The sequence below is a fragment of the Corvus kubaryi genome, unplaced genomic scaffold (genome assembly GCF_017639235.1).
Source record: "Corvus kubaryi isolate FWS band 111438036 unplaced genomic scaffold, C.kubaryi_AGA036_p1.0 37300, whole genome shotgun sequence".
Lineage (NCBI taxonomy): Eukaryota > Metazoa > Chordata > Aves > Passeriformes > Corvidae > Corvus > Corvus kubaryi.
In genome coordinates this window covers 18709823-18736877 of record NW_024581093.1, presented here as the reverse complement: position 1 = coordinate 18736877, position 27055 = coordinate 18709823, and the positions used below count along the sequence as shown (strand labels likewise).

At 40.1% G+C, this 27055-nt stretch overlaps 2 protein-coding genes across 7 annotated transcripts in view; one reads left to right on the top strand and one right to left on the bottom strand.

Moving 5' to 3' along the window:
• The window catches only part of KCTD15 (potassium channel tetramerization domain containing 15), a 46836-nt gene extending 42660 nt beyond the window's left edge, over window positions 1–4176 (top strand). For all 6 annotated transcript variants that reach the window (XM_042027684.1, XM_042027683.1, XM_042027686.1 and 3 more), the window contains exon 5: window positions 396–4176. In XM_042027684.1, coding sequence (XP_041883618.1) covers window positions 396–551 — 156 coding nt within the window. In that variant the 3' untranslated portion in view covers window positions 552–4176. The remainder of the gene's footprint in view (window positions 1–395) is intronic.
• LOC121664398 (transcription initiation factor TFIID subunit 4-like) overlaps window positions 3878–27055 on the bottom strand; it is a 144824-nt gene continuing 121646 nt past the window's right edge. Inside the window, exon 15 of the mRNA XM_042027681.1 lies at window positions 3878–5664. Within this exon, the coding sequence (XP_041883615.1) occupies window positions 5497–5664 (168 nt within the window). The 3' untranslated portion in view covers window positions 3878–5496. The remainder of the gene's footprint in view (window positions 5665–27055) is intronic.

The following is a 27055-nucleotide window of genomic DNA, read 5'->3' as shown; positions in this document are numbered from 1 at the left end:
GAGCTTCTCAGCCCCCCTCTCTCTAAGACTGTTCATATTACTAATGAATAATTGGCACTTTTTATTACAGCTTAAACCTGATGTTGCTTTCGATAAGCAGTAAGAGAGAGCATCAATATCACCACAGTCCAGTATTTTACTATATAATATACTAAGCTGCTCTGCAGAGTGCTTATTTCTTTGATTAATTTTTGTTTTCTACAGAGGTTTGCTGAGAGCGAGACTTTAATCACAGTATAGTCATTTAACAATAACTTATAGAATTATAGCTGAATAATATTCATTCAACGAGGAGTCGAAAGACTAAATCCATCATTTAGATCTGGTGCTTCCGAATGCTTTTATCACTAAAATTTGCTAAATATTAATCTGATTTTTTTCCCTCCACATTGCAGGTGCTCGAAAGATTATTTCAGAAGGGATTTAACGTGGCAGCTTCCTGTGGTGGTGGGGTAGATTCCTCCCAGTTCAGCGAATACGTGCTGTGTCGCGAAGACAGACGACCACAGCCCACCCCAACAATCAGAATAAAACAGGAGCCCCTGGACTAGACCCTCCCTGTGCCCCCTTTGTAACCGTAGAAGTGTTTAATAGTCCCTTATGTGAAACACTAAGGATTTGCAAAACAGTATTAGCAAACAGACGTTGACTTTATGTTGCCAATTAGTGGTACTCTGAAACTACCTGTCACATAGCCAGCCATGGAATGCATTTGAAAAACCAGTTGTCCGTTGTCCACAGTGACGTTCCTGAGCACACCCAGCGTGGTGGGTCTGGGATGTACTCTGGGCTGGCCAGCAGTGGTGTGGAACAGGCAAAGCTTCGGAAACCCTGGCCCTGGACTGGGCTTCTGCAGCAAGAGCCATGGAAGCAGTGGAACAGACCAGCAGGAGCAGTGGTCCCGACAGCTGCCCAGGGACACCCCAGAGCTGCGCTGTGGGGACGGGGGCGTCTGCGGGAGGAAGAACCCTAAAAACTGCACTGAGATTCCTCCCTGACTGCTGCCCCTCCTCCATATCAGACGTGCTTTACACCCCCAGCATCACAGTCACCTGGTGATTGTACTCACCCACATGAGCAAATGGCTTATTTTTATACTACATTTCCAACTGAGGTCTCTCTCTGTGAACAGGATCCAGAACCAGAAAAGGACCAATTCATAGTCACTGGTGCTCAGTACTAAACCCCCACCCTCCAAACCAAACAAAATAAGTGACAAGAAATTAGACAGGCCCACTTACGGCAATATTTGCAACAGTAGGGATCTGGAAGCACAAAATAAAATGCTAAATAAATCCACCATCACACGAGGGTCACATACTTGACATGGAGCTGTAGCTCTTTAAAGCCAGTCTTGTTTTGACACAGCAACTGTTAAGTTTTGCATCATCAAAGAAGCATGGTTCTGCCAAGCAAGCCACCCCTTGTTAATCATTTACTAACCATGTTAGAAGCCCACATTTAGCAGGAAAGTTTTAAGAATTTTGGACAAGCCCACTCTTTATGGGTCTGGAATTCTTGCAAAGAGTTGTTAAAATCCTGTATTGCCATTGCTGGATGAAAGCAGGCAGCCTTTTGCTTAAATTGTTTTTTTATTCTAAATTATTATTTAGATTTTAACTGTGTAGCTGCCCTCTATCTGTGTAACTTTCTCTGTAACAAAGTCAGGGGTCTGTCTGCAGGAGGGTCCTGCTTCTGCCAGGACTTGGCACTGACTCACAGGGCTTCCTAACTCAGGAGACAGCACCGTGTTTGCAGGTGCAAGGTTATAAATAGCATTCTGCTAAATCCTGTTTATTGCTGTTTAGCATGATTGGGTCCTCAATCACTAATTCATGTGTTAATCACAATTTAGTTTCTCCCACATTAATTTATAGAATATTGTTGTAGATGCTGAATTTTAATTACACTCTTTTTAGATGCATAAATATGGCCATATGGAACAAGGTACAGAGTATTAAGTGGTCAACAGTTCTTTAATGCAAATTGATTGCAATCAGGCAAAATTTAAGTCATGTTTAAGACTAGTATTTTCAAAAGCAATGAGCTGTACTGACTATCCAAGGTAAAATCTAGGCAGGGGTCTAATTTTTGGAAAAGGGCTGGATACCTGTCCATGGAAAATCAGACCTCTGCAGGTTTTCTCACCTTGGTCACCACACTCGGAAATCTCTAATGGCAATCCTGGCCACTTGGCCTGCTACCTTAACAGAACAGTTGAGCAAATCTGTCTACTTTAAGAGTTGTAAAGTTATTTTATTTTGTGGTTTTATACTTGTACGACATTCTAAAGTCGCTAGGCATTGCCATATTTGAATATATGGCACAGCATTCACCTTTGTATGTAAGATATCTGTAGAATTGTATATTATACATTTAATATTGTAAAGAACTTAACGTATAATTGTCATGTATTTGTGTATGCACATTTCTTATACAGTACTTCATGCCATAAACATTTCTGTAAAGTAAATGAACAAAAACAAGCACGTAGGGTGGAACATTCACTGTATCTCCCATGTTGTTTGAAAGAGGTGAGAATTTTTGATTGCGTCTTCTCCAGCCTTTTTCTCCATTCAGCTTGATGTAGCCATGTCTTACAAAAAGATAAAAGAGTTTTATTTATTACTTTCATACCTTTAAGTCCAAAGTATCCTTCACGAGTCTGTTCAGGTTCTTGTTTTTATCCTGCAGCCACTCCTGCCCTGCCCTCCGGCACGGGGTGAGCTGAGTGCTTCCGGCAGCACGTCCTGTCCGGTTCTTACCTCTCAGCCAGGGAATAAAGGTGATATTCCATCCCAGGGGCCTGCTCCTGCCCCTGGTGCTCTCCCCAGGCAGCTCTGGGGAGCGCAGAGTGGGATGGTGCTTTTACACATCTGTGGAACGTTGGAAGTATTTGTGGTTGGTTGGTTGGTTTTTCCTCAGTTTGGTGTTTACTGTATTCTTTTACGGCTCAATAAAGCAGCTCCCGTAGTTGGGGCAGCTTTGCTGAGGTGGCATTGGAAAGGGTTCCAGGCTGCACCAGCCGAGTTAAATGTGAACTTGAGATGGAAAGTTTAAACCATGACATCACAGCATTGACTGCAAAACAGCACAAAGGCAAGGAAGACATGTGGAAACAATCACTTTCTTAGAACAAATATGCCTTTAAAAAAAAAAAAAGTTAAGCCTAGGACATGTTCTTTTAGTTAGTAACTTCAGGTCACCTATTTAAAGATTATTACAGTTTCATTTATATCTTTTTTACTTATTTCCCTATATTTTTAGGCAGCAATATCAGCAAAAACTGATTTGAATATTTACTTCTGGCCTTAAACCATAGCAACATAACTTAATGAAGAACGTTGCTCAGCATCGCTAAGATGTTTTAAAGCACCACAGAACCCCAGTGAAGCTGTGGTGTGCAGCCAGCACAGGTTTGTGTGGCGAAGGCCAAGAAGCAAAGCACAGCCTGGTTTTTCACCTAAACCCATTGAACAAAACTCTTCTGATTCGCTGTTGCTAAGCACTGTTCCCGTGCTTGACAAGCACGAGGCTTCACGAGCACTTTGTGTCCAGGCTGTCACAGCTCCAGTCCAGACAGAAAGCGAAAGAGAACGTTCTGTTGTGCTTGTTGGACTCATCGCTCCCGAGAAAGCCACTGCTGAGTACATCCATTCTCTGTACTAATGGCATCGAGGTTTGTTGACAATTTTATTAGATGTTTCACAAAGGATAAGAATCAGCACAACAAAACATTGAAGTATTTGGTTTTAATATTTCTTTGTGGGTATTCTGTTAATATTTTAATGCAAAATGTTTCTGACCAGTGCTTAAGAACTACAAGACAATGTGAAATTCATGTTTGATAAATTAATACTGTATGTCACTCGATGTGTTACTTTAGTAAATTGTTTTATTTCTTTACAAAATAAGTACAAATAAGGGAGTATGTTTTCACACAAATTGGGGGTATTTACCAGTATGTACAGAAATCATCAAAATAACGTAACTCTAATAAACACAAGGCCTTTATTAACAATATGTACAAATTATCAATACATTTAAAACGTAACTTTACACTTCCTGGCCTTAAATACCTTATGAATAATCTTTTGGCTAAATAGCAGCAGTATAAATTTTCTTCTGCTTTTCATAAACCTTAAAAAATAATTAAAACCTTTGTTTTTAAAACTATTGGACAAATAGTTCTATTTGTGCTTTCGCTATGGTTTCCCATCAAAAAAAATATTGCCTCAAAAAAGTGGCAAGCATAACATAGTAAAAATGGAAAAGATAAATAAGCAAATGTGTCCCTTCTGTGGTGACTGGTAACACTGTTAGCTCTGAAGCACAGCTCGTGCCCACCTGCCTGTTCGTGCCCTATTCGATCCCCATTTCACAGGCTCACACTGACATCGCTTGGCTTCCGTGTGGGCCCAAATTCTGCTTCAGCAAAGCATTTAAAAGGCATTCACCCCACCTTTAGGTACTTACAGCTGCTCCTTATGCTTAAAGTCACGTGCCTGTTCAGGAGCCTCTCCGGACTGGAGGCCTTGGTCCAGTTGTCCAAGGCAAAGGTGTCCCCACTCCAGGTGGCACCAGGCTGCCCGGGCTCACCTGCTCTCCCCACTCCAGGAGTGGAAGCGGCCCCCAGAAACCTCTACAGTGACTTTAAAAATCCATATAGAATACTCTAAAATCTTTACTGAACAATATTATCTTTTAAAACCACCATTAATCCATACTCTTTGCAATAAATAAATTAGTATTTTTCTAGAAAATAAAACCCAGCTTTGAATCCTGTTACTAACCAGCTGCTACAAATGCGCAAAAGGTTGATGAGATTTAGAAAACAACTGGAAGCAAGTCAAGGTAACTCAGCTGAGACCCAGCACACAGATTTCATACACTTAAGATTTGGTTCAGCAAATGGCTCAGGAAATGAGCTGTGCAGTAAAAGCAAAAATCCTAAATATATAAAATTTGTGGGAGTGTGCAGTGGCTAGTCTCTTGGCTGTGCAAAAAATTGCCATTATAACTAAGCTAAAATAGCAACAGGTATCACCATGGTTAGTAAGACAGTGCTAGTAAACTGAAAACAAAACAAGCCCAGCACGAGTGAACACACAGGTGAACACCATGGCTGGGACCCACCCCTGTGAACCTGTCCCAGTCCTGGCCAGGAGATGGTTTAGGTGAGCCATTGCATTTGTGTAACTTCAACATCAGCTACTTCAGCCTTACCTAAAATGGCCAAATGGAGCAAGACTTCAATGTTGATTTTATTTGTGGAGTTAACATTTTAAAACCTTTTGCACATTTTTTTTTGGTGGTTTTTATATATATATATTTTTTTTTTTTTTTTACATAAAGGGAATTTATTGCATGTGTCTGACAATTTTACAAAACAAAATTACTGGAACATTGACTTCTGAAAAAAATAGAAGGCACATTAAAATGACAGCTTTCAATGCAAGTTGAGCTTCTGTGGAGCAATCAGTACAACTGTTGGCTTTATTTAAGCAGAGCTCGGTAGAGCAGCAGAGAATGGCTCATTTCTCGCTCCTGCTCCATGTAGAAGATGAAGTCCCTGAGGTTCACGCGCGTGATTTTCTGCCGGGGGTACTGCCGGGGGGAGGCCGTGCCCAGCCCGGCCTGGCTGCCAGCACACACCCCCACACCCTGCAAGAGAGCACACCAGAGCATGAGTCCTCAGCAGCAAAGGGCCTCCTCCTCTCCCAGGGCTACAGCTGCTGGATTCTTTTCCAACAGCTTCAATGCATCGTTATGAGCCTCATTCTGTAAACATTACATGAGGGGTTTATTACTATTATTATTTTTTCTATTCTGAGTCTCTCACCAGGTTAACCTGAGTAAAGGCCACAAGTGCAAACACATGAGGCTAAACCTTGGTCACTTACAACTCGGGACAAATCCATCCTGCTACAGTCATGTTCACTGTAGACATATTTGACCAGTTTAAATTCAGGAGCCTTTTAAGAAGAAAACTATTTTCAGCAGGTAAGGCCATTAAGATATCAAATGTGTGCACAATCCTACTGCTCATCCAAGGACTGGGAACAGGTGAGTGGCATATTGGGATGTCCCCAGAGGGACCCCAGTTCTCTCCTCTGGGTCTGCTGAAAAGAAGGGCTCAGTGTGGGGAGATACTCAATGCAAGCAAACAATCAAAAAATTAAATGGAAAAATCACAAAGACTCAGACATTATGTGATGATAAACATTAGTGTACCTGTTTCTACAGCTATGTTAAACAATTACATATTTTTTAATTGCTTCATTGGTAGTGAATTACTGAATACCTCATCCTGGCTTTGTATATAGAGAGAAAATTCTTAAACTGGGCCTGGGAACACAGTGATCTGAGTATTTAGAAAAGGAAAGGACATAATTACAGCCCCTGCAGACTCATGGAGTTTAAACTCAAACCTGATGCACACACATGTTCAGCCATTTTTTCATCCATAGGAGTCCACTGTTTTTATTAATTCCAATTGGTTTGTAGCAAAATAAAGTGTTCTAACGTAGAAAAATAGGTTTTAATCACTGAAAAGATTTAAGCTATTTTTCAAACCTCTAAGACATCTGGTAAAATTTTCAATACTTTTAATATCCCACATTTAACTGCTGCTCAAACCTACCTTTCTTTCCCCAGGAAATACTTATTCTAGGATCTTGAGTCCAGACATTAAGAATACAGTTAAGGGTAATTTTACTACTGAAAAGTTGCAGGGGAAACATACATGGTCTGTTGAGAGTAAGGCATGGCACTGTTTTCCTCTGTCCACCACAGTCAGTCTGACTCCTTGCAGAACTGCACTGTTCATGTTATTTCTCCCATACCTGCTTATTCAATTACAGCAGTGGGGCAAATCCTGTTCTGTAACCACAAACACAAAAGGCTTCATGGAGTGCAGTGAATGTGGCTCAGCTTGCAGGGAATGGAGGGAGAAGCCCACGACCTTTGAGCACCCGGAGCATTTGAGCCAAAGGATTCTGCTCTCCAGTATGGAGCAGTTTTTGTTAATTAATTGATTGAGCACCGAACCTCACTGCTCATAGGAAATGCAGCTGCAAGGGCTGCTCATCCATGCTGCAGCCAAACACATGCCCAGTGCATAATCCATGTATTCAGCACTGCTTTGAGTTCAGCCTTTAACCCAAAACCCCACTTTGCATTCCTAAAAGAAACGGAATCATTTAAACTCTCCCTCTCTGTCTTCCACAGGTTGTACAAAACCGTACCTTGACCTGCCTCTCACTGGACTCTGACCATGCACCCACTCTGACAGGGCTGTGCCCACTGCTCCTAAGTCCTTAAGAAACCACTGTGTGTGTATTTATTTTAAATCAAGCTGACTCAAAAAATACTTCTCCTTCTTCTCTGTTCCCACCATGGTGCATCTCTCCCCTGCCCACAGCACTCATTTCAGATTCATCCTGACCACAGGACCTGTGACAAATACACTTGTAATGAATGTGGCCACCTTAAACTCATTGGAAACTGCTGGCCTTAGCACTCTGGACTGGGAGCATCCCACACACACCCAACAGTCACAGAAAAGCTGCATAACTTTTAACATTTTTTCTTTATAAAAAACTATTTCTTGAGTCAGGTGAGTTACACTGACAGCAAGGAACTGCTCTCTATTTGGACAGAGTAGCTGGAATTAAGATGTGCCAAGTCATATTCATTGCATTTATCACTTGAGATACTGAACTTCTACATAGGAAGAGCATATCCTTAACTAGCACCAGAACATGGCATCAAGCTGTGCACATTGTAACCACAGTTGTGAGCCCATCAGTTACCTGATCATGTTCTGGAATTGTTTCACAAGGTGAAAAAAACCCATAAAAATTATTTTAGAAATAGAGAAGCACATCTGTAAGGTCATAGAACAGTAATTTATATGTGTCAATATGATCACTAATTTAAATTAAAAACCAGTTTGTTTGGTACTGCATTGTATGCAAAATTACTCTGCAGATGCTATATATAAAAAAGTGGACTCCTAAATGCCATAATTATTTAATTGAATACATGAATTCAAGTGTAGTTTAAAATAATGGCCAAGAATAGTGGAAGTGAAGTAATTCAAAATTTTCTCAAGAAAAATCACATTTTTTATCAGCATGACAGATTTTTCATCAACCCAAACAAGCCCCTGTGTTGTCTGTATCTATGGCAACTAATCAGAGTTACACAGATAAAAGCTCTAACAAAAAAAGTAATGGTTTTAAATTGTTTACCTCCTTTATTTCCTGGCCTGCCACACCCAAGTTATTCCCAAATTTCACACACACTCAAATATACATCAATGCTAGTTTTTGTATCAGTGAACTTCTAATTATAATTTCAGGAAAACTTGAGACATTCCAGACCAGAAAAAACCCATGTAATTTATGTATGAACTCTGTGCCTCTTAATTTTGAGACAGCTTCCAAACATGCGTTCCAGTGACTTCCTTTCTCCTTCCCTCCCAGCCTCTCCTTTCCCCACTGCCCCTCTTCCCGTGCTCCTTCAATCCTTTCTTGTAACACACCTGGGGACTGGTGACTGCCTCGGACCTGGCAGCTGCAAATCCCACAGCACAGCCCAGCACACCGCAGAGAGCAAAGAGATTCTCCTGTGCTCTCCCTACGGGCCTCCAGGGGTGGGGAGCACCTGAGACTCCCCCCAGCTCCTGCTCCCGGCCAGGGCTGAAGAGAAAATCAATTCATGGAAAATCACAGGCAGGAATTTGTAACCCTGCCATGGTGCTGTGCTCTCCGTTAACCTGTAATCCCAGACCCACTGAGACAGCCACAGTCTGTCTGCCGGAACAGCTTTACTGCACTTCAGCCCCGTGAGCTGATGGGGATAGAGCTCACAGCATTCCAAATAAAAGTGTTGGACTGACAAGCTTAATTCAACTGTTGGAAGCTACCTAGCTTGAAATTACGGCTTCAGAAGAATCAGAGTAATTACTCGTTCAGTATGCATACTTTGAAGCAATTCTGAATTTATGTCAGATGTGACACAACATTTGGGCCACCTTTCTCAGCCTGTTTGCTATTTTCATGATTTTCCTCTACGAGAAAACTCCTGCTGTATTGCAGAGGGAAATATAAACAGTTCAGAATAAAATCTTGACCGAAGCCTTGGTAGATCACTAGCTACAACAGTCTGCCACAGAAACACGCTTTCCCAGTGACAGGGAGACTACAACAAGCCCTGTGCACAGAGAAGCCAACAAAACCTCCTTTGTGTCACAGTTCTCAGCACTACTGAGAACAGCAAATGCAGCTCCTCTACAGAGTGTGCATCACCTCTTACCTCTCCAGGAACAGCGTGTGCCCTTCACCAACCACCAAGTCCCCCTTGCCTCCCAAACCTTCACCCATCTGGAAACTGTGTCGGAGCTACTCCATGCTCAGCTCTTGTCCCATCCTCAGGTGACACAGGTGGGTCCCCCCGTGGCCCCCAGGGCTGCAGGAGCTCCTCAGCCCCCAGGGATGGGTGACCCCAAGCCAGGTGCACCCCAGAGCTCACAGTGCAGCCTGTTCCTCTGGAGAGCCCAGCCAGCCTCTCTTTGCTGTACCCAAGCCAACAGTACCCACAGAAGCTGTAGGGACTGAAAATCTCAAGCTCCTTCCTACCTCTGTTCTCCTTCTGCTGGGCCCCACCACTCAACTGGATCCCTAAGGATTTGTAAAGGTTTAAAGGCTGCTGGGAAAGGGGACTGAGGCAGACAGACACACCTCTTTCAAAATGATCGTGGGCAAACTCGCCCACCACTCACAAAGTAGAAGCGTCTTTGTGCATGAAATTACAATAGTTACAGCAGCAGGTGGATGGAAATCAAAGTGGGTAAGTCCCAAAAATGTGCTGTTCCCTGCTCGAGATAGAAGTGCTTTCACAGAAGAAAGCAAATGTAATACAGAATCTACACTTATTTTTATAACAATTTCTACTGTTGAACAATTTTTTTTTTTTTCTTCACAAACCTGCATCTCTTCAACTTTGAATTACAGAACCATGGAAATAAAATACAATATTCTTGTCAGGGAACAGAAAGATAAGGGCAAGTAGCAGATTGCATTTAATATTTTATCCATCCTTCCTTCACCAAAAAACAATTCAGTGCTGACATCTCTGCTTTGAACAGAGTCTTGATCTGCGGCTATTGCTTCTCTGTGAGCCAGAGACAAGGCAATAATGATAAAAGATCCGCTGGGTTTCTTCCCAGGCTACATGGCACATCCTTGTGGCAGACTTCACTTCAAGCCAAAGTCTGAAAGTGGGAATCATACAGCAACAATTCAAAGCCAAGCTATCTATGGAGTAAAATATACCAGGAATTTTGTCTCTGCAAGCTCCGTGCACTGCAGAGGAGTGGGAAGATAAGGTATCTATTAGTCTGCTTTTATGAACAAGAGGTCTTGAATCACAAGAAACATTCTGGAAATATTCTGCAGCAATTTTGTTTTTACTTGCATAAAATGCTATTAGATCTTTGGCTGAGAGGCACATGAAAAACAGGTATAATACTATGTATGATTAGCTGTCCCACATAAATTAGGGTTTAATTCAACACCTACTGAAGCTAACAGTAACAATTTCACTGAAACATCCTAAAATTAAGATGCCTCTAAAGTACAGAAATGTAATAACTGTTCATCAGCACCTCAAAGATTAACAATGCTATAGGAAATATAATTATATCTACAAAAATACCGTGCACCTTCATATGTGCAACATGGTGACTCTACCAGTGTCTTTAGAAAGATTCATCACCAAAAGCTATCATTTAGGCCTTCAGATGAGCAGCATTTACAGGGAGGAGTAGATCCCATGCTTTCTTCGGAAGCTGGTTATTTTCATTTGCCAACATTTTCACCCTGTACTATTTTAGTGCAACTGTTCCTACAGACTGTTTTGGCACCCGTTCACTTGCTACACCCTTCTGGATGCAAATGCATCTCCTTTCCCCTGGGCACATAAACACACACCTCGCCCTGCAGACAAACATCAGAAAAACTGATTTGCACAAGTACTTACAAGTACTTCAAATACCAACACAATTGCAACATTTCAAAGACAGCGTGCAGTAATTTTTAAATTAAGAAATAATAAGGAGAAGGTAAATCACACTAAGTCATGGATACAGTGAAAATTTTTTCTTCAGATGTGATCACCTCAGTTTATAATTACCTGATGTTATCTGAACCCAAAGAAATGGGCTGCCATTACAAGCAGAAGACTTTATATGTACCTGCTCCTCGCCTTTATTACATTACGCCAAGTCACATATGCAAGTACTATTATAATAAAAAACCTGCTTGGTAAAGCAGCATCAAACCAAAATCCTCCAGTTGAGGGAACTGGGCATCAATTCCAATCTCACCACTTATTGCTCCCTCTAAGACAGCATTTCCCCCCCAGCTGAATGAGAGCAGGGGCAAAAAGCAGGCTAGGAGGCATTTCAGTGAGAAACTATCTGGGAAGAAGAGGAGTCTGCCCCAACGACAACAGATAATAAGATGAAGTGTAAGGGCTTTGGGCTATGACATTCACCTGCTCAAGAGAGATGGGTGCTTCAGTACCCAGTCCTCAATAGGTCACTCTTGGTAGGAACCAGACTGCAACTCATCCTCCCTTCTTAATCAATGTATCCACACAGTGTCTGAATAATCACTGCACTGATGTGAGGCAGAAAAACTCAGGTTTTTGAGATAAGCTCTGCATTCTGCAGAGACCTTTGACCTTTCCAAGATCTTTCAGCACCCCCACTGCCTGTTTGGTATCTGATGAGAACACAGTGCCTTGTATCCTCCAGCTCCTTGCAGCACACTCACAACACGCTGGTGGTGCAAGCTCTGGGTCGTCTCATTTCCTTTGTTCATGAACCTGCTCTTCAGAGCAGCTACGGGTCCTGCCAACATCTTTATCCACAAACATCTCATACCCAACACAATCCACTGCCTTACTTGGACTTAAAAGCAACGACAATTTTACCTGATTAAGAATTCTTAAGTTTAGGCTGCGTTCTTGCCGTGGTAATTATAAGTGGAATATTCTATTTATCCTGTTTCCATCATACACATATATTTTCATTTTGCTTGGAATGCTTCTCCTTGCATGCTTTCCAAATGTTTAATCAAGTGCTGCTCCCTTTCAAATACTAATCCTGCCAAATTTTTTTATTGCTATTTTTCAAGCACTGTGGTGCTTTACCCTTCTCATCTTTCAATACTAACATAGGGGGGCTTTTTCTTGTTTTCTGTTGTTTTGTTGAGGTTTTTTTAAGCATTTGCTTGCATTACGCCAGCCCAGTCACTCTGTACATCCCTGCATTCTCTCTCACAGAGAATCAAGAAACATCAAACCAACTTTGGGAGAAGCCCTACAGCCCAGCTTGCAGGATTCACATTTTCCTTGAGACATATTTGATTCCCATCTGAATTTTTTCTAATATACTTGATACTAATTTGAAACTATCTCAGTTTTACACAGTGGGTGGCCCTTTCCTTTCTAACCTGTATGACTGTGACTTTCATAAAACCTGAAACATAAAATAATTAAAATATTCTTGACATTCATCGATCTCTAGACACATACAACTGTAAAATTTAATTATTTAAATGTCTAATTAAAAGATACATAATTGCCATACAGTAAAGGCTGCTTTTTGGCCTGCCTCTTACTGAAAACACTCTGAGCAGAACAACTGTAGGGGACCAGACTCATTTGCAGCAGGTTTTGATGAGGAGAAGTCAGCACTTCCATGTGCATCACAACACTCTATGCACTCATCGAGGTGAGACACAGGTGCCACACAGCTGCTTCATGTCCTGCCAGCCCTCCCATGGGAGGAGGAAGAGCAGGAGACAGAGAGAAAAGTATCCCAATCTTAAACACAAAATCGCTTTCTCAGCTCTTGAGAGCATGAATTGCCCTCATTCATCTCAGCTGACTTTCGGTTCTTAAGCCTAATTATGATGTATAACACCCAGACTTTATAATAATTGTGTTTCCAGCTGTTGGCCATCTTGCTCACCCCCAGCAACTGTGCAAGTGCCAATCAAGTGACTTTATGTGCCAGTTGCCAAACAAAGGACAAAAATACCCACAGAGCTACCAGCTCCTTAGGACTTTATTCCTGTGTAAAATCTGCTGGTGGATTAGTCACTCTCTCTGAACAGTGATCTAAACCTTTCCCTGTAATTACCACGGGCTCCTCTGTGGATTGAGGGTAGTGCAGGGCCCTCACCCGTACCAAGCCCATTAAACAAACCAAAATAAAGCAGGCAATGCAGTTATCTCTGGATTGAGTGGCAATAAAATTAAACCCTAAATGCTAATACCTTCAGCTTGCAGGATAAACACATTGCTGGAACACAGTCCAGTGTGCAGGAAACAAGACATTAACATTTGCAAATAAAAGGTGGAAGACAGCTAACACTCTATTACTGCAAATATCATGGAATATAATTAAGGCTGGTGCATTTCAGACATTAGGGAGAAATGACAGAGTTCAGCAGGGAGAAGTTACCAGATCATTCAGCTACTCAGTTCTTGGTTTCTTCACATTTCTTACAGCTAAGTCTCACTCTTGGCTCTTTTTAAGTTAGTGGCTTGCTTGTTCAGAAAACATTTAAAAAACTTAGATTGGCACAAACAGCTCTCAGGAAAAAAGGCTCCAAAAAGGAAACAAGTTCCTACAGACATCAGTAACCTTAAACGAGCCCCCACTCCCTGCACTGCTTCCCCTTCCACACTATCAAGACATTCCTCTTCACATCCTGGTCACCAAGTGCTGCTTCCATCCAAGTCCTTCTCCACGTTCCTGTCTCTCTCTCCCACACCAGGACCACTTCTCCAGGACTCAAAGCTGATACACTTGGTGACCTGCATGTCTCCACCACCTCTGACTGCTCTGCATTAGAGCATCAGACCGCTATCTAATCTGCCCCTAAACTTCCAAAACCAACCCTCTGCTTCATACTGTCCTCTAACCCCTAAATGTCAATCCAGGTTTTTCCTTTCCCTCCATTATTAGACAAAATAAGACAGCCAAGCCTTGAGTAACGAGCAGATAATTTTAATTTATAAACACATTACTGACAATTTAAACTTTGCTCTATGCTTTAGGAACCCTGCAATCCCCTCTTCATGAATTCCCAAATCCTTATCTTCCTCCAGCCCGTTTCATCACAAAGCAAACAACCAATCTTTTAAAGACACTTACATTCAACACAGCCAACAACAAACAATAAACCTTAAATTTCACACTAAGCTATTTGAAAAAAACCCAAACATACTTGTCTTTTGTAAAGTTAACCCTTTCACACACTCAAAATTGTCCCAGATCCACCTCACTGTATAAACAGTGGGATTAAATGCATCACGAAAACTTTCCAGAAGATTCTTTAAACTGTATCTCGCTGTACCAAAATGATTGGGCAATCCATATCAATTTCTATAAAGAATAAATATCTTTAGTCTACAGATGGTCATGGAGGAGACACAGTGATGTAGAAAACATTTTTTTCAGATGTTAAAGCTCTACTCTTAGTTATCTCTAACTTTTCATTTTTCCTATTCTGATAGGTTTGAACACCACTCAGACTACCTCAAGAAAATAAGACTTAACAAGTAAATATTACAACTATCACCACCTTTCCTTTATTAAAATCACCCCCAATATATATAGTTATTAATTATTTAAAATAAATTAAAAACCAGATAGTCAAAATCAAGTGCTCCACTACAAACAATTCTAATTAAAACAGACCCTAAAATATATTATAGAAGTAAGTCTAAGCCAGACACAAAATCACCTTATCAATCATCTGATACATACTGAAGGGCTCTTACAGATGGGTCCTGACAATTGACAACAGTCAATGTATAAACTGACAAGTCTGTCAGATCTAATTACTCCCAAAACAAAATAAACATGAATATTATATCAAAAAGAAGGTTGTAACTACAAAAGAAAAACCTTTACCAAAGTAGTAGCTCAAACCAGAGGCTCACGATGGGATATTTTTGGCTAAGTTAAACAAAAGGCAGTGGAGTGCAATGTACTCCCCTCTCTGGAAGGAGCTGGCACAAGGCATTGCAGCAACGTGAGAACCCAGCAGATGCTGCGAGAGGGCACCCAAGCAGACAAGCGCTGAGCACAGGAGCACACACTGAGGGATTACTGCAGTAATTAGTGAGAGCCAAGGGAAACAACAGCGTGGAATTCCGAGTGTGTTCCATAGCATGGAATGGTGCTGCTGGCCTATTTTTACCATTGGCAGTAGGAGGGGAGGCACAGCAGCTCCAGTAGGAGCAAGTGCATTATGATACAACACAACATGAGCATTATAAAATGCGAGATGAATCTCAAGCCCAGAGGCTCTTTAGCACCACTCCAAATCACAACTCTCTGCCTTCATTTTTCTTCTTTGCTACTATTTCACTTCTTCTCTCAGTACTTCTGACTTGATTAACCCTTTTTTCTCTTTCCTGTCTTCTACCTTCCTATTTTCATGGTATCGCATCAGATTCCTTAAAAAAGCATCTGAGTATTACTGGCAGAGATTATAGATCAGCAGTCAGGTTTTCTGACTTACTCTAACCCAGTGAAGCTCCAGTTGTTTCCAGTGAGAAATTTATCACTTCACTGGCATCTCAATAAGACAGCATGCTCTTTTGACAATCTGGCCCCTGATTAAAAGTTACAAAAATCATAAATCAAATTGTAACCTTTTTTTAATGGCCTGAATTCAAGTGCTGTGAATTTGTTTTTTTCTTCAAATACTTTCCCCAGAAATTCAAGTCTAATGAGCCTGAAACAGACCTCCTGAAATACAAGCTTCATTTTAGTTTTCTGGGAATTAGAAAAGATGCAGTTATGTGTTGTGCCTAATTTTTGGTATCCCTTTCTGGAATGGTGAGTTCTGGAGTTCTGGTTTAACAAATTACATCTTTCTCATTAACCGGCCTGGAATTATGAAATCAATTTTTTGAGCTCTTTTTTGGTCTTTCCACAAATCTGTGCTAGGATCCCTGATCTTTCCACACTGTACACATAATGTGCTACCTGAACACGTGCAGCAGCAACATATGGTACAGTAGGTTATAACTATTTTACCATCTGTTCTATCTGAACTCTAACCTCAATAATCCCATATCAGCTTTTCCCGTTAACTGCCACAGTTCTTAGATCTTGGCTTCTACTTACTCTTTTAAAATTAAATTGCAGCAAAATGCATGGCCAGATCATAGACTGCTCTTCAGAAGCCTCCACTGCTCCCCAGGTGACTTAATTTGGCCAGGGTCTTAAACAAATTATGCCTTCAGAGCTACAGGCCTTCTTTTTTTTCAGTGAATAAGATAAATCAGTAACCGGAATATTCTTTATTTTGAAAAATATTGCTCAAGATCCTGCCATATCCATTACATACTCATTTATAAAGTACTTTGTTTCTATCTGCTCTTATTTAGAAAAGGGCATCCCCTTCAGTGGAACTACAGAGGATTCCGTATTTTCCAGGAGCAAACGTCCAGGCTGTGCCTGGCTAACCACCTCCCACTATGGGCCTAATTCAGTTTTTCCACAAACAGCACCATCACTATAACCCCTTACTGTCTTGCTATTCTGTGTACCCATAAAACCCAAACAGTAGCATCATATTGAACAATAAAATGATAATTTTATTGCAATAAATCTAAGTTCTATCCAAAGTTCAGAAAACTGGACAGATTCTGTAAATGGAGAGAGGACATTTGGAACTTTTATTACTATTGGGGTTTGTTGGTTTGGTTTTGGTGTTTTATTGTTTTATTTTGTTTTACTTTTAAGACTTGCATCTAATGTCATCAAGTTCTATGTCATATAGATATTGGAATTTGAAAGTAAGCTGTAGCTCCAGCTAGAACAGCTCATCCAGTGGACTGCCTTCAAATTTAAAGTCTGCTTCATTTACAGAAACTCCAAAAATAGCTACATAGTAATAAAAATCCATGAAAGACTGTGGCTTTGGTATAATTTAGACATACCCATACAAAACTATTACATATACACAGACATATGGAAAACATATTTTTAATAAATACTAATCACAGCCACAAGAATATGCCCCTCTGTTTTTTACTATAGCACTTGACAATACCAGTTCTTATGGATGATGAAATTGAAGAAAAAATCAAATATGGTTATCACCAATTACTATTTTACAATATCTGTATTCAACTCAAAATAGTAAATCATAACAGCTCAGTAAACTTCTCTGACTCATTATCAACTGAACCAGACTGTAATGCCTACACAACGAAAACTACATTTGTAAAAGAATACCTTTGTAAAATTACTCAACTTTTAAAATCAGTATAATGCCTTCTCATTAAAATTATTTGTATCTTCTCCAATTTGAAATACCACATCTTGTGCACAAACATTCCCTCCTTTTGGGTTCCCGTTAAGTATCTGAACAAAAGGGGAATTCGATTTTTTGAATGTGCGAAGAAATCAGTTCGTGAGATATAATTTTGCTTTTTCACACATGAGCAGTTTAAATATGTTATTCAGTGTTATCTTGAGGCACAAACATAAGGCACGGAGGTTAGAGAAGTCAAGACTACATACTAGTCTGTTACCTCAAATGTCTTCCAAAACACGCAGCTGAAGAATATAATGGAAACTATGGTTTAATTAAGGAATATTGAATTTAATTGTAATCTGGGTCCTATTACACAAATAGTATACAGTGCCTATACAAATATACAGAGTCCCTAAATATATAATTCCACACATGTTTCCCAGCTACACAAATGGATCTATATTCTGTAGCCCTACTTGGGGGGAGGAGAGTAGTACTTTGTTTCTTTTGGACTTTATGCAAAAACAGCCTCATCCTCCCGCTGTACAAGGCAAGGGAAATAAGAGCTGTAATGGTTAACAGCTGGACTTCACTCTTCCCCTCCAAATACAGGAGGACATCGGGTCTGCCCTCCCCCACCAATTCTTCTTTGCATTCAAAATATTTCCACCTCTGCATAAAAATGACTTTTTTATTATGCAATTTCACAGATTTTCCTAGGTGGCACCCCAGGAGCATAATCCTGACTCACAGAACAAAACCATCTAATTACCCCAGCTGCATAATTCATTGGCCCATAAACAGAAGTTGGCCAACTCATGATCTTATCTGACAGACTCTGGGGAGCACCTGTGGGAATCTCTGCCACGGGAGAGGCACCGGGCAGGGCCAAGACCTCCTTGGGCATCTTGGGGTGGCCAAGGGGAAGGAGGACAAAGGAGAGGAGCCATCCTGCAGCCAGGACCTTGGGCTCTCCAGGCAGTCAGCCCTGCCTTTGTCTGCTCAGTCTGGCTGCAGGTGAATCAGTGAAGGAGAGGTTTCTTGGAGCTGTGATCCTCCACAGCCACACTGCAATGAGCCAACACTAAACACAACTGCAAGGAAAACACTTGAACTGGCAATACTCTAAGTATACACTACAGATTTACTTCAATCTCATTCAGAGACAAGACTGTAATCTGAGAATCAGACATTGCTCAGATGACAGAAACAAAACACAGTTACGGAGTATTCCTTACTTTGCATCTATTTTTTCTATCACGCTGATGAAAAGCTCTCAGTATTCTGGCAAACTTCCCAACAGAAACTTTTTAGACACCGTCTTTAGAGAATTGCAGCAGGTCCTTTTATTACTGCTTGTTTGTTTTAATTTACCAGAGTTGCTCTCCAGTTCCATCTAACCTTTGAAAAACAGCATCCTGTTTGTTTTCATGATCAGGTATCTGCAATTCACTAAATTACAAATGAAGACGAGTCCTGGACCACTCTTGGTGCCAGCTGGCAGAACACCTAATGGTCTCAGGTGAATTTCAAATGTAAAGAATTGATACTTAAAAGAACTACGAGTTGGGTTCTAGTGTGTAACGTTTTACCTTATAAGAAAGACTAAGCCTGAAAACATTTCAATTCTCAACAATGTTTTCATCCTGCATTATAACAAACATGAGTGGCAGAGAGACTTGTCAGCCCAGTGGTTAAGGCACTATTCATCTTTCATCTCCCAGATCTGGGCTGCAACCACTCGGCAATAGACTCACTTTCTCACTAGAAATGTCATCTCGGAGCTGAGAAACCTTCTTGACAAATATGTTTTTGAAACAGATGTATTTTTGCTAAACATTTTATCTTTGACAAAAATGTATTTTGACAGAGGAAGTTTCATAGCAAATTTTTTTTCACCAGCTCTAATAACAACTTAGACTTTTAGGGCCTAAATGGGGAAAGCTGCTCAGACTCTGCCATGCTGATTGAGGCAAGGCCGGAGCAATGACCATTGCTGTAACCACCTCGATGGCAATCTCTGTCAGTTATCCATTGCTCTGTCCCAATTTACCACTGTTTACCCTAAAACAGGCATGCAACTGTGGCATTCAGAGCAAGGCTATGAATGGGACATGAGCTTGTCTCATCCTCCTCAGCTGCTCTTCACAGCTTTGTCTGCACGACTGCTTCTTTTACTTAAGTAGTAATTAACAACATAAATGTTTAGAATAAATAGTAAGGACAGGGCATTTGAAAAAAGAGTTAACAGATGTCCTTAACATTGCTGCTGGCCTAATAACGTTTCTGCAGTAATTTATTTGATGTGGAGTTTATTTAGCTGCTGCAAACATGCAGGGTTATAATAATCATAAGCAGGTTGCATTAAGCACAATACGACTTGGGTGTGTAACACAGTGTTAAAAAATAATCCCAGAAACTGTATTCCTTAAAGATATTAGATGTGCAGTATCTTCTACAACCTGATTGTGAAAAGCTAGCCAGAAAGCACCATTCAGAATAAAAAAAATATTAACAGAAATATAAAACCCAAGACTTCTTTTACAGATAATTTTGCCTATAGTTTGGGATAGCAAGCATTAAATTCAAACATCAAATCCTGGCATACTTCAGTAAGCTATCAGCACAGCAGTGCTGCCTTTTTTCCTTTGAAAAATGAAAGAATTAAATTCAAAACAAACAACTTCAATTTAACACCAAACTACAGGATAACCAATCTTAAAAATGTCAAATTGTAATGGATCTTAATACCCATATAAAACACAAAAATAGTGGCATTGTTCCTTGGTAATGCATAGCAACCTTACAGAATTTCAGTGAAGGAGAAAGAAGGGAAAAACACCTTATTACTTCTAACTCCTGCGAGCCATTTTGGTCTCCAAAGGTTTTAGACCGCCTCGGGCCATGTGTCTGCAGTGTTTCGGGAAATGACTTGCCTTCGCACGAACACTGCTATGTTCTGCAGCACTGCTGCCCCCCAGCATCCCCGCTCCATTTCTAGTTAACTCTTCCTTACCTGTATCAGCCTTCTCCCCCCCCCCCTTTTTTTTTTTTTTTTTTTTTTTTTTTTGCAGCAAGATTCCAGAGAGGTTCTGCTTAGGAAAAAAAAAACCAAAAAAAAAACCAAAAACCCCCAAAAAATTCCCCCCCGCCCAAACGCAAACCAAAACCCCCTCTGCTTTTTCTGACAAGTTTTCTCAGAAAGAAACACGACCAGAATTTATCTCTATAAACCTTTGAGAGAAAAAGGAAATTAATTTGAAAGTAAAATATTTGGAAACAACCAGTTTAGCTAACAATCACCAAGGAGCTTTGAAGTTTGATGCTGCTCCAATGTTTGTGTTTTGCCTCAGTTAACAAACAACACTTAGAAAACAAAAAAAAATCAACACTCCCCAAGAATACAACGGCACTACTAAAATCCTTCACTTATCACTGTATTTAGATTTTTAATTACACTCCCAGCACCACATTACAGGCTGCGATTAAGTCCCTGGATAAGGCCTCCGAACTATTCACCCATTTGTCTTAGCAGCAGTGTATTAAAAGTAAGAGGAAATAACCCATCTAGCATAGAGGGGAAGAGAAAGATTTAATCCTCCATATAATGTACTAAACTCATTTAGCAGAGACGTTTTGTGTTTCCCTCTATTTTCTGTAAGGATATATGGCTGCACACTGCCAGCTATTCTACTTGATAGCTTTTTAAAAAATCTCCAGAAAATTCTTTGCCAAGGTCACTGCTGATTGACTCAAAATATGACAGTGTATGAGGTTACTAAAATATTCTGTTCATCTCAGGGGTTGAGTAAGCAGCTCTAACTAAGAGGAAAATCAATATAATACTTCACAGTGAGGAAGAAAATGGAAAATAGTTTAGCAGTTAAGTGGTTAATGCAATTCCTAAGTGTTCAGCAATCATTGCAATTTAGTGCCATTTCGATTATTACACAATAAACAGACCATGTTGTCTGGAAGCAAATTTTTATGAGTATAGCTGAAGGGGTTGCAACTTATTTAGCTGCTGAAACTCTAAGGGAAAGAACATTTCTGAATGCTAACACTACAGATCAGAAATATACAGGTACACTGGAAAGGTTATTTTTAGGTCACTACTATGGTAACTAACCACACTGACCTTTAAAATTAGTATGCAGTTCAAGAAAAATGAAGTTCAGTAAAATGTTCTTTAAACAGCATAATTTTAATAAACAATATTGCACATCCTTACAGCAGAATTCTGTCACTTTTTACAGCTATTAATTTACTTTTATATCATAATATAATGTACAAAAATATCACGATGCAGAACCGACAAGGAAAAAAATGTAAACAGCCAGAAAACTGATTAAACTATCATTAATTTATGTTTAAAGAATTAAAAAAAAACCAAAAACAAACCAGCTACATTTATTTCTGTAGAATAAGATAAAACTGCTAGCTGGAGAAGGGCAGTTTTTTGTATCGTGTAAAGTCATGGAAACATTCAGAATAGTCATAGTTAAAATCATCTTACTTTGTCTTATTTTGAAATACAGAATTTTAAGTGGATTTTAAAAGCAAATCCAGTTCTACAATTTATAAATTCAAAGAAACAGGCAAGAATTATGTTTGGGGCAGATGAGATAAATAGCATGAGATTAAGAGTGTATGGTTGATAGCAGCAGGGACTCAATAAAGGAAACAGTATTTTGAACAAAAAGTGCTCTCTGAATCCAACGGACTTAGACAAAACATCAATTAGAATCATGGCTTTAATAAATAATACATTATGTGCCAGTTCATTAGGTGAGAAATGGAAATCAAACTTTGGTTGGTCATGCAGGTGTGCTGGCTGTCCAACAAACCACCACCACCACACAGAACACACCAACAAGCAGTTAATGCTGGCAATTGGAAAGAGCCAATTTACCCCATCAACCCATAATCATCAAACACAGAACACAACTCTTCTAATTTTATTTTCTCAGCTATGTTTGAGACAGCTTCTAATGTTATGTCAAATGGCTGATAATAAATCAGATACATAATAAAAAAATATTTTATAAGCACACACATAAGTCTATATGTGCACATGTGCAGGGAGAGATATACACAAACATTTTAGTCTAAGCCACATTGTAGACCTTTTTCAAAATCTGTCTCTTCCAGAAGAATATATAAAAATTAATTTTAAAGAGGGAAAATTATATCTGCATTTTTCAAGCCTCAATATGTGAGTAACATTGCTCTTGAAGTGACTTTTAAATGCCTGGATCATAATTGCTATGAAAAAGGGGAAAAAAATCTCAACAACTAGTGGGATACTGGGTCACCTATACAGTGTTCCTGTGTTTCCTGAATTTCGTATCATACCTACATCTCTGTTAGTCTCAGGCAGGAGAGATGGATGCTGGTCAGCTGGTAACTATATTCACCTTTAAGGACCATCTGGAAATGAGTCCTCTTACAATACTCACTGTACAAAGACACAGCAAGGGACAGGCACAGTAACCAATCTAACACCACCAGCAACAAAACAAAAACCACCAAGATGAACCCCAAAGCACGGATGATAAGCTGTACAGAGTACCCTCCTTTTCCTCCCAGGGACCTCAGCACAGCAGCCATGGGAGTGAGCTGCTCCTCATGGCAATGGATGAGACCTGTGCTGAGGACAATGAACACAGCCAGGAGCCCTGCTCTGACACCCAGGGAAACACTGGCCAGCTTAGAAATTCAACAGAGACAGCACAGAACCAGAGAGCCAATCTGTCCGTGGCTGAAACTGGGCACCCAGGGCAGCACGCTGGTTTCTCTCCATTGGTGCTAAAGGAGCTACACTGGCAGCCACACTTTTTCTTTTCCCCCCCTATCTCTTTAACACAATAGTTCTTCTGTTAACAAAAAACAACTTAGGTGTATTAAAAAAAAGTGACATGGCAATAGGGTCTTGTTTCCAAAATGTAAAGCAAAATCTTACACTTTGCTTTTCTGAAAATTTAAGACCTACTGATTAGGCTCCCCTGCCTCTCCATGGGGTAATTTTGCTGATAGTAAACTATCAAAATTATCATTTTTTGAAAGCCAACCAAGACTCTGAGCATTCTTCTTGACATCTTTGCAGCCAAGACTGCTTCCAGCTGCTGGCCAAAGAGCTTATTGAAGGAATGGAAGGCTGTAATGTGCCAGCCAGATGAGAGTCCCGAGCAGGAAGGGAACAAGCCAACACAACAGGTAGAATGCCTGCATGGAAAAAATCTCCCCACGGTATTCTCTGATCAGCAAAGACATTTGTTGTGCTGTAATGAATGTCACAATCTCCACGTTTATATTAAAACAGATGTGGGTTCTGAAAGGTTATTTGTCATTTTGCTTGACTGGTGTTTACACAAACAAATCCAAATTTAGTTAAAACAAACAAACAAACAAACATGCTCATGTAAGTACTTATTCAGAAGTAAGATTCCACCAAGATTAAATTTTCCAGCCTGACATAAGAGAAACATGAAGCAGAAATAATTAGTGTCTGACACTAGGAAAAATGATGCTGATTAACTACACAGATTTAGTTTTAAAATACACATTTCACTGCAGTAGTATGGCCACATACAAATATGTAGCTTTAAAAAGAAACTGCTAACTCAAAGGAGCACATGGAGGGGTTTTTTGAGTGTATAAATAGGTATTCTTTTCATCTTTTTAGTGTGCAAATTTATTTAAAACACAATAAAATGACAGGCAGGTCTAAAGACTAAATATAAAAATATAAGAATGTGAAATGAACAAACTTTTTCACTCTGCAGTTTTTATTTTATTATTAGATGCTATTCCTAACTTGTTAAAATTGATCAAATAGAAAGCTGTGAATAGGGAAAAAATTAAGCCAACTAGAAAAGTGTGACTTGGATTTAATATTTTATAATTGCCAAGGGACATACTGAGATCAATGAATTTTTGCCCGAGATGAACGTCAGAAAGAGATGTACTTCAGTCTTTTAGGGAACATTGGTCTATTTAATTCTTGTGTCTGATGCATGTGAAATATGCCTGTCTTGGCCTTCTTCGTGCCTCAAGGCCACGCTGGAGGCAGACATTACCACTTTTAATAGGCCGCCATCTGAGGAATGGCAAGGGATCCAATAACCCATCGACTCTAATGGATTTGCCTGTTTATTCACTTACACCTTTTTTGCAGCTAATTTTAGTTTTGCATGCTGAGTTGTTTCACTTTAAATTAAATGAATAGAAACAAAGGGGAAAAGACTGTGCAGCTAATAAACCATGATTATTTTCCAAGTTCTTCACAACAGGATCCTCCATATACTAAGGTATATCACTTGAGAACAGATTCACTGCTGCGTTTTTCCACTTGTTGTCAGAATTAACAAAGCTTCTTTTAAATTTAGTGAGACAAAAAGTAGGTTATTATAAAGTCTTACTTATAATGCACTAATGATTTGCAGCAGTATAAAGCAACCAGCTTCAAATCATTATGAGAGTCATGAGCATCTTCAAAGAATAATACAGGTAATGTTAATGATTGTGCAGTATTATCACAAACAGAAACAGTATACAGTTTAATCTAGCCCTTCATGTGTACTTTGAAGATCACAGGTAACACCTAATGTGTTACTTATAAACTTATAGTCCCTCTAGATACAGAGGAACTTCGAGTAATAAAAATTTCCACTACATTTGATCCTTAGGAAAAATATACATTACAGGCTAAAACTTATTAGGGGATATAATCTCTATATTTGGACTGCATTAATATTTTGTTCCTTACAGAATAGCTCTTCCTCCCTTTCCTTAGGAGATGTCTCTTGCATCTCACTCTCCACAACTCGTGGGTCCTCTACAAAAGCATGGCGTGATCTTTAAGGTCCCTTCCAACCCACACCATTCTACAATTATTATACATTTATTCTAGAACCTTCTGCTCACCCACCTCTTTTTCCAGACCCACAGTTCAGGTGCTTTGCTTTTCTCAGAAAGGCTGAAAGGAACTTACTCAGGGGCTGTCACTGCAAGGCTCAGCCTCAGAGCAGCTTTCAGTGAGTTACAAAGGGGCCTTTTCTCCAGGTTTGGTTGAATCTCCCCATTCCCAGGGCTCCCCAGTTTCCATCAGTTTCGAGAGGGGCAGACAAGGGCCAGGTGTCACCTGCTGCTGACAGGTCATCCACTGAAGCTCTGCAGGAGCCTTTGTGTCCCCGCCTGGGGGGACACATCCCTCTGGACATACCAACAGCCCCTGACCACTGCCTGCCCTGAGGAAATCACTGTCAGCTTTCAGGCAGCAAGTCATCAAATCTAGGCAGGAATCATCTTCTTTTAAAGGCACAAAAATAATACAGCTCCTACTTCCAGAAAGAACAGCCAGGCTTGGTCCCCAAGGTAACCAAAACACAGCACCACCGGGGTCAGCCCAGGAAAAACAGCTGCTGAACTGGAGCAGTCCCCAGAGACTCCGACTTCACTGCTGCAAAAAATTACTCTTTTCTATAACAAAATTGCATAAAATACAGCAGCATGTGGTCATTTGTTCCCTCTTCATGACAAAAACCTAAACACGTGACATCTACAAAAGGTTGTAATATGGGGTAAGGTTTGTTGACCAAACAGCAGGAATATGGAATACGAAAAACTAACATTAAGAGCCAAAAACTTGGGAGCCAAAACTCTGTGCTGCTCCAGGCCACAGCTGCAGGGAGAGCAGAGATGCAGCAAGAGGAGAGCATGTATACCCTTCATTTAGAAAAACACATTTAGTTTGGGAGATCCTGCCCCTGTAAAACAGTGTCTGGAGCACTAAACAGCCATAATATAATGTAAAAGCTCTTTGGAGTGAAACATATTACAACAAAAAAGGGCCTGTGTCATTCAGAAGGGTCCACAGCACTAGCAATTACTAATGCAGAAGGAAAACAAAGCAGCTACAAGTCTTCTTTTGTCTCTAGCTGATTATGTTTTCTTTTAAGGGATCACATTGTGAATTTGACATCTCCTTATTTTTGCCAAAAAGACTTCACCTCCTTTTATATCAGTTGATGATCTCTTACAGATTCCTTGATAACATGGTGTGACACAGAGTCAGCTCGAAAGCTTTACCAGGGCTTTTGGGCTGGATTTGGGATTTTTGTCGCTCGGTGGCTCACAAGACACAAAAGTATGTATTTCAAAGGATGATCCCCACATTATGAAAATTGGCATCTTCGCTTTGCATTCATTTTATTGCTAGTGAATGTTTTCTCTTAGAATTGAGACTGAGGTGGAAGACTGTTTTTCTGACACAAAACTATCATCAGTGTCCCCTTAAATATATAGCAAGAATTAAAATAAGGCTCCTCAAATAATTTCAAATCAATCTACATACCTAAAGCTTAAACCTGTTGGAGATAAATATTTTTGGATTGTTACAAATCCAGCATCCCTTTTAAAATGTTGACTCAGGCCTATTATTTAAATGTCAAAAACACCCCAAACCAACAGGACATTTTACAAGCACACAGACAAGTTAGAATAATCTGCCTGCTTTAGATATGGGTAAGTGAATCTGCAAAACAGGAGAAGTTACACAGCAGCAGAACAATTTTTTTCCCCCAAATTGTATTTGTAGACCTGGATACTAACTCCCAGACACACTGTGGAAAGAAAAATGGGAACAACAGACTGAAGTTGGGATTGATTTACTTCATTAGCTGGGATTACAAGTT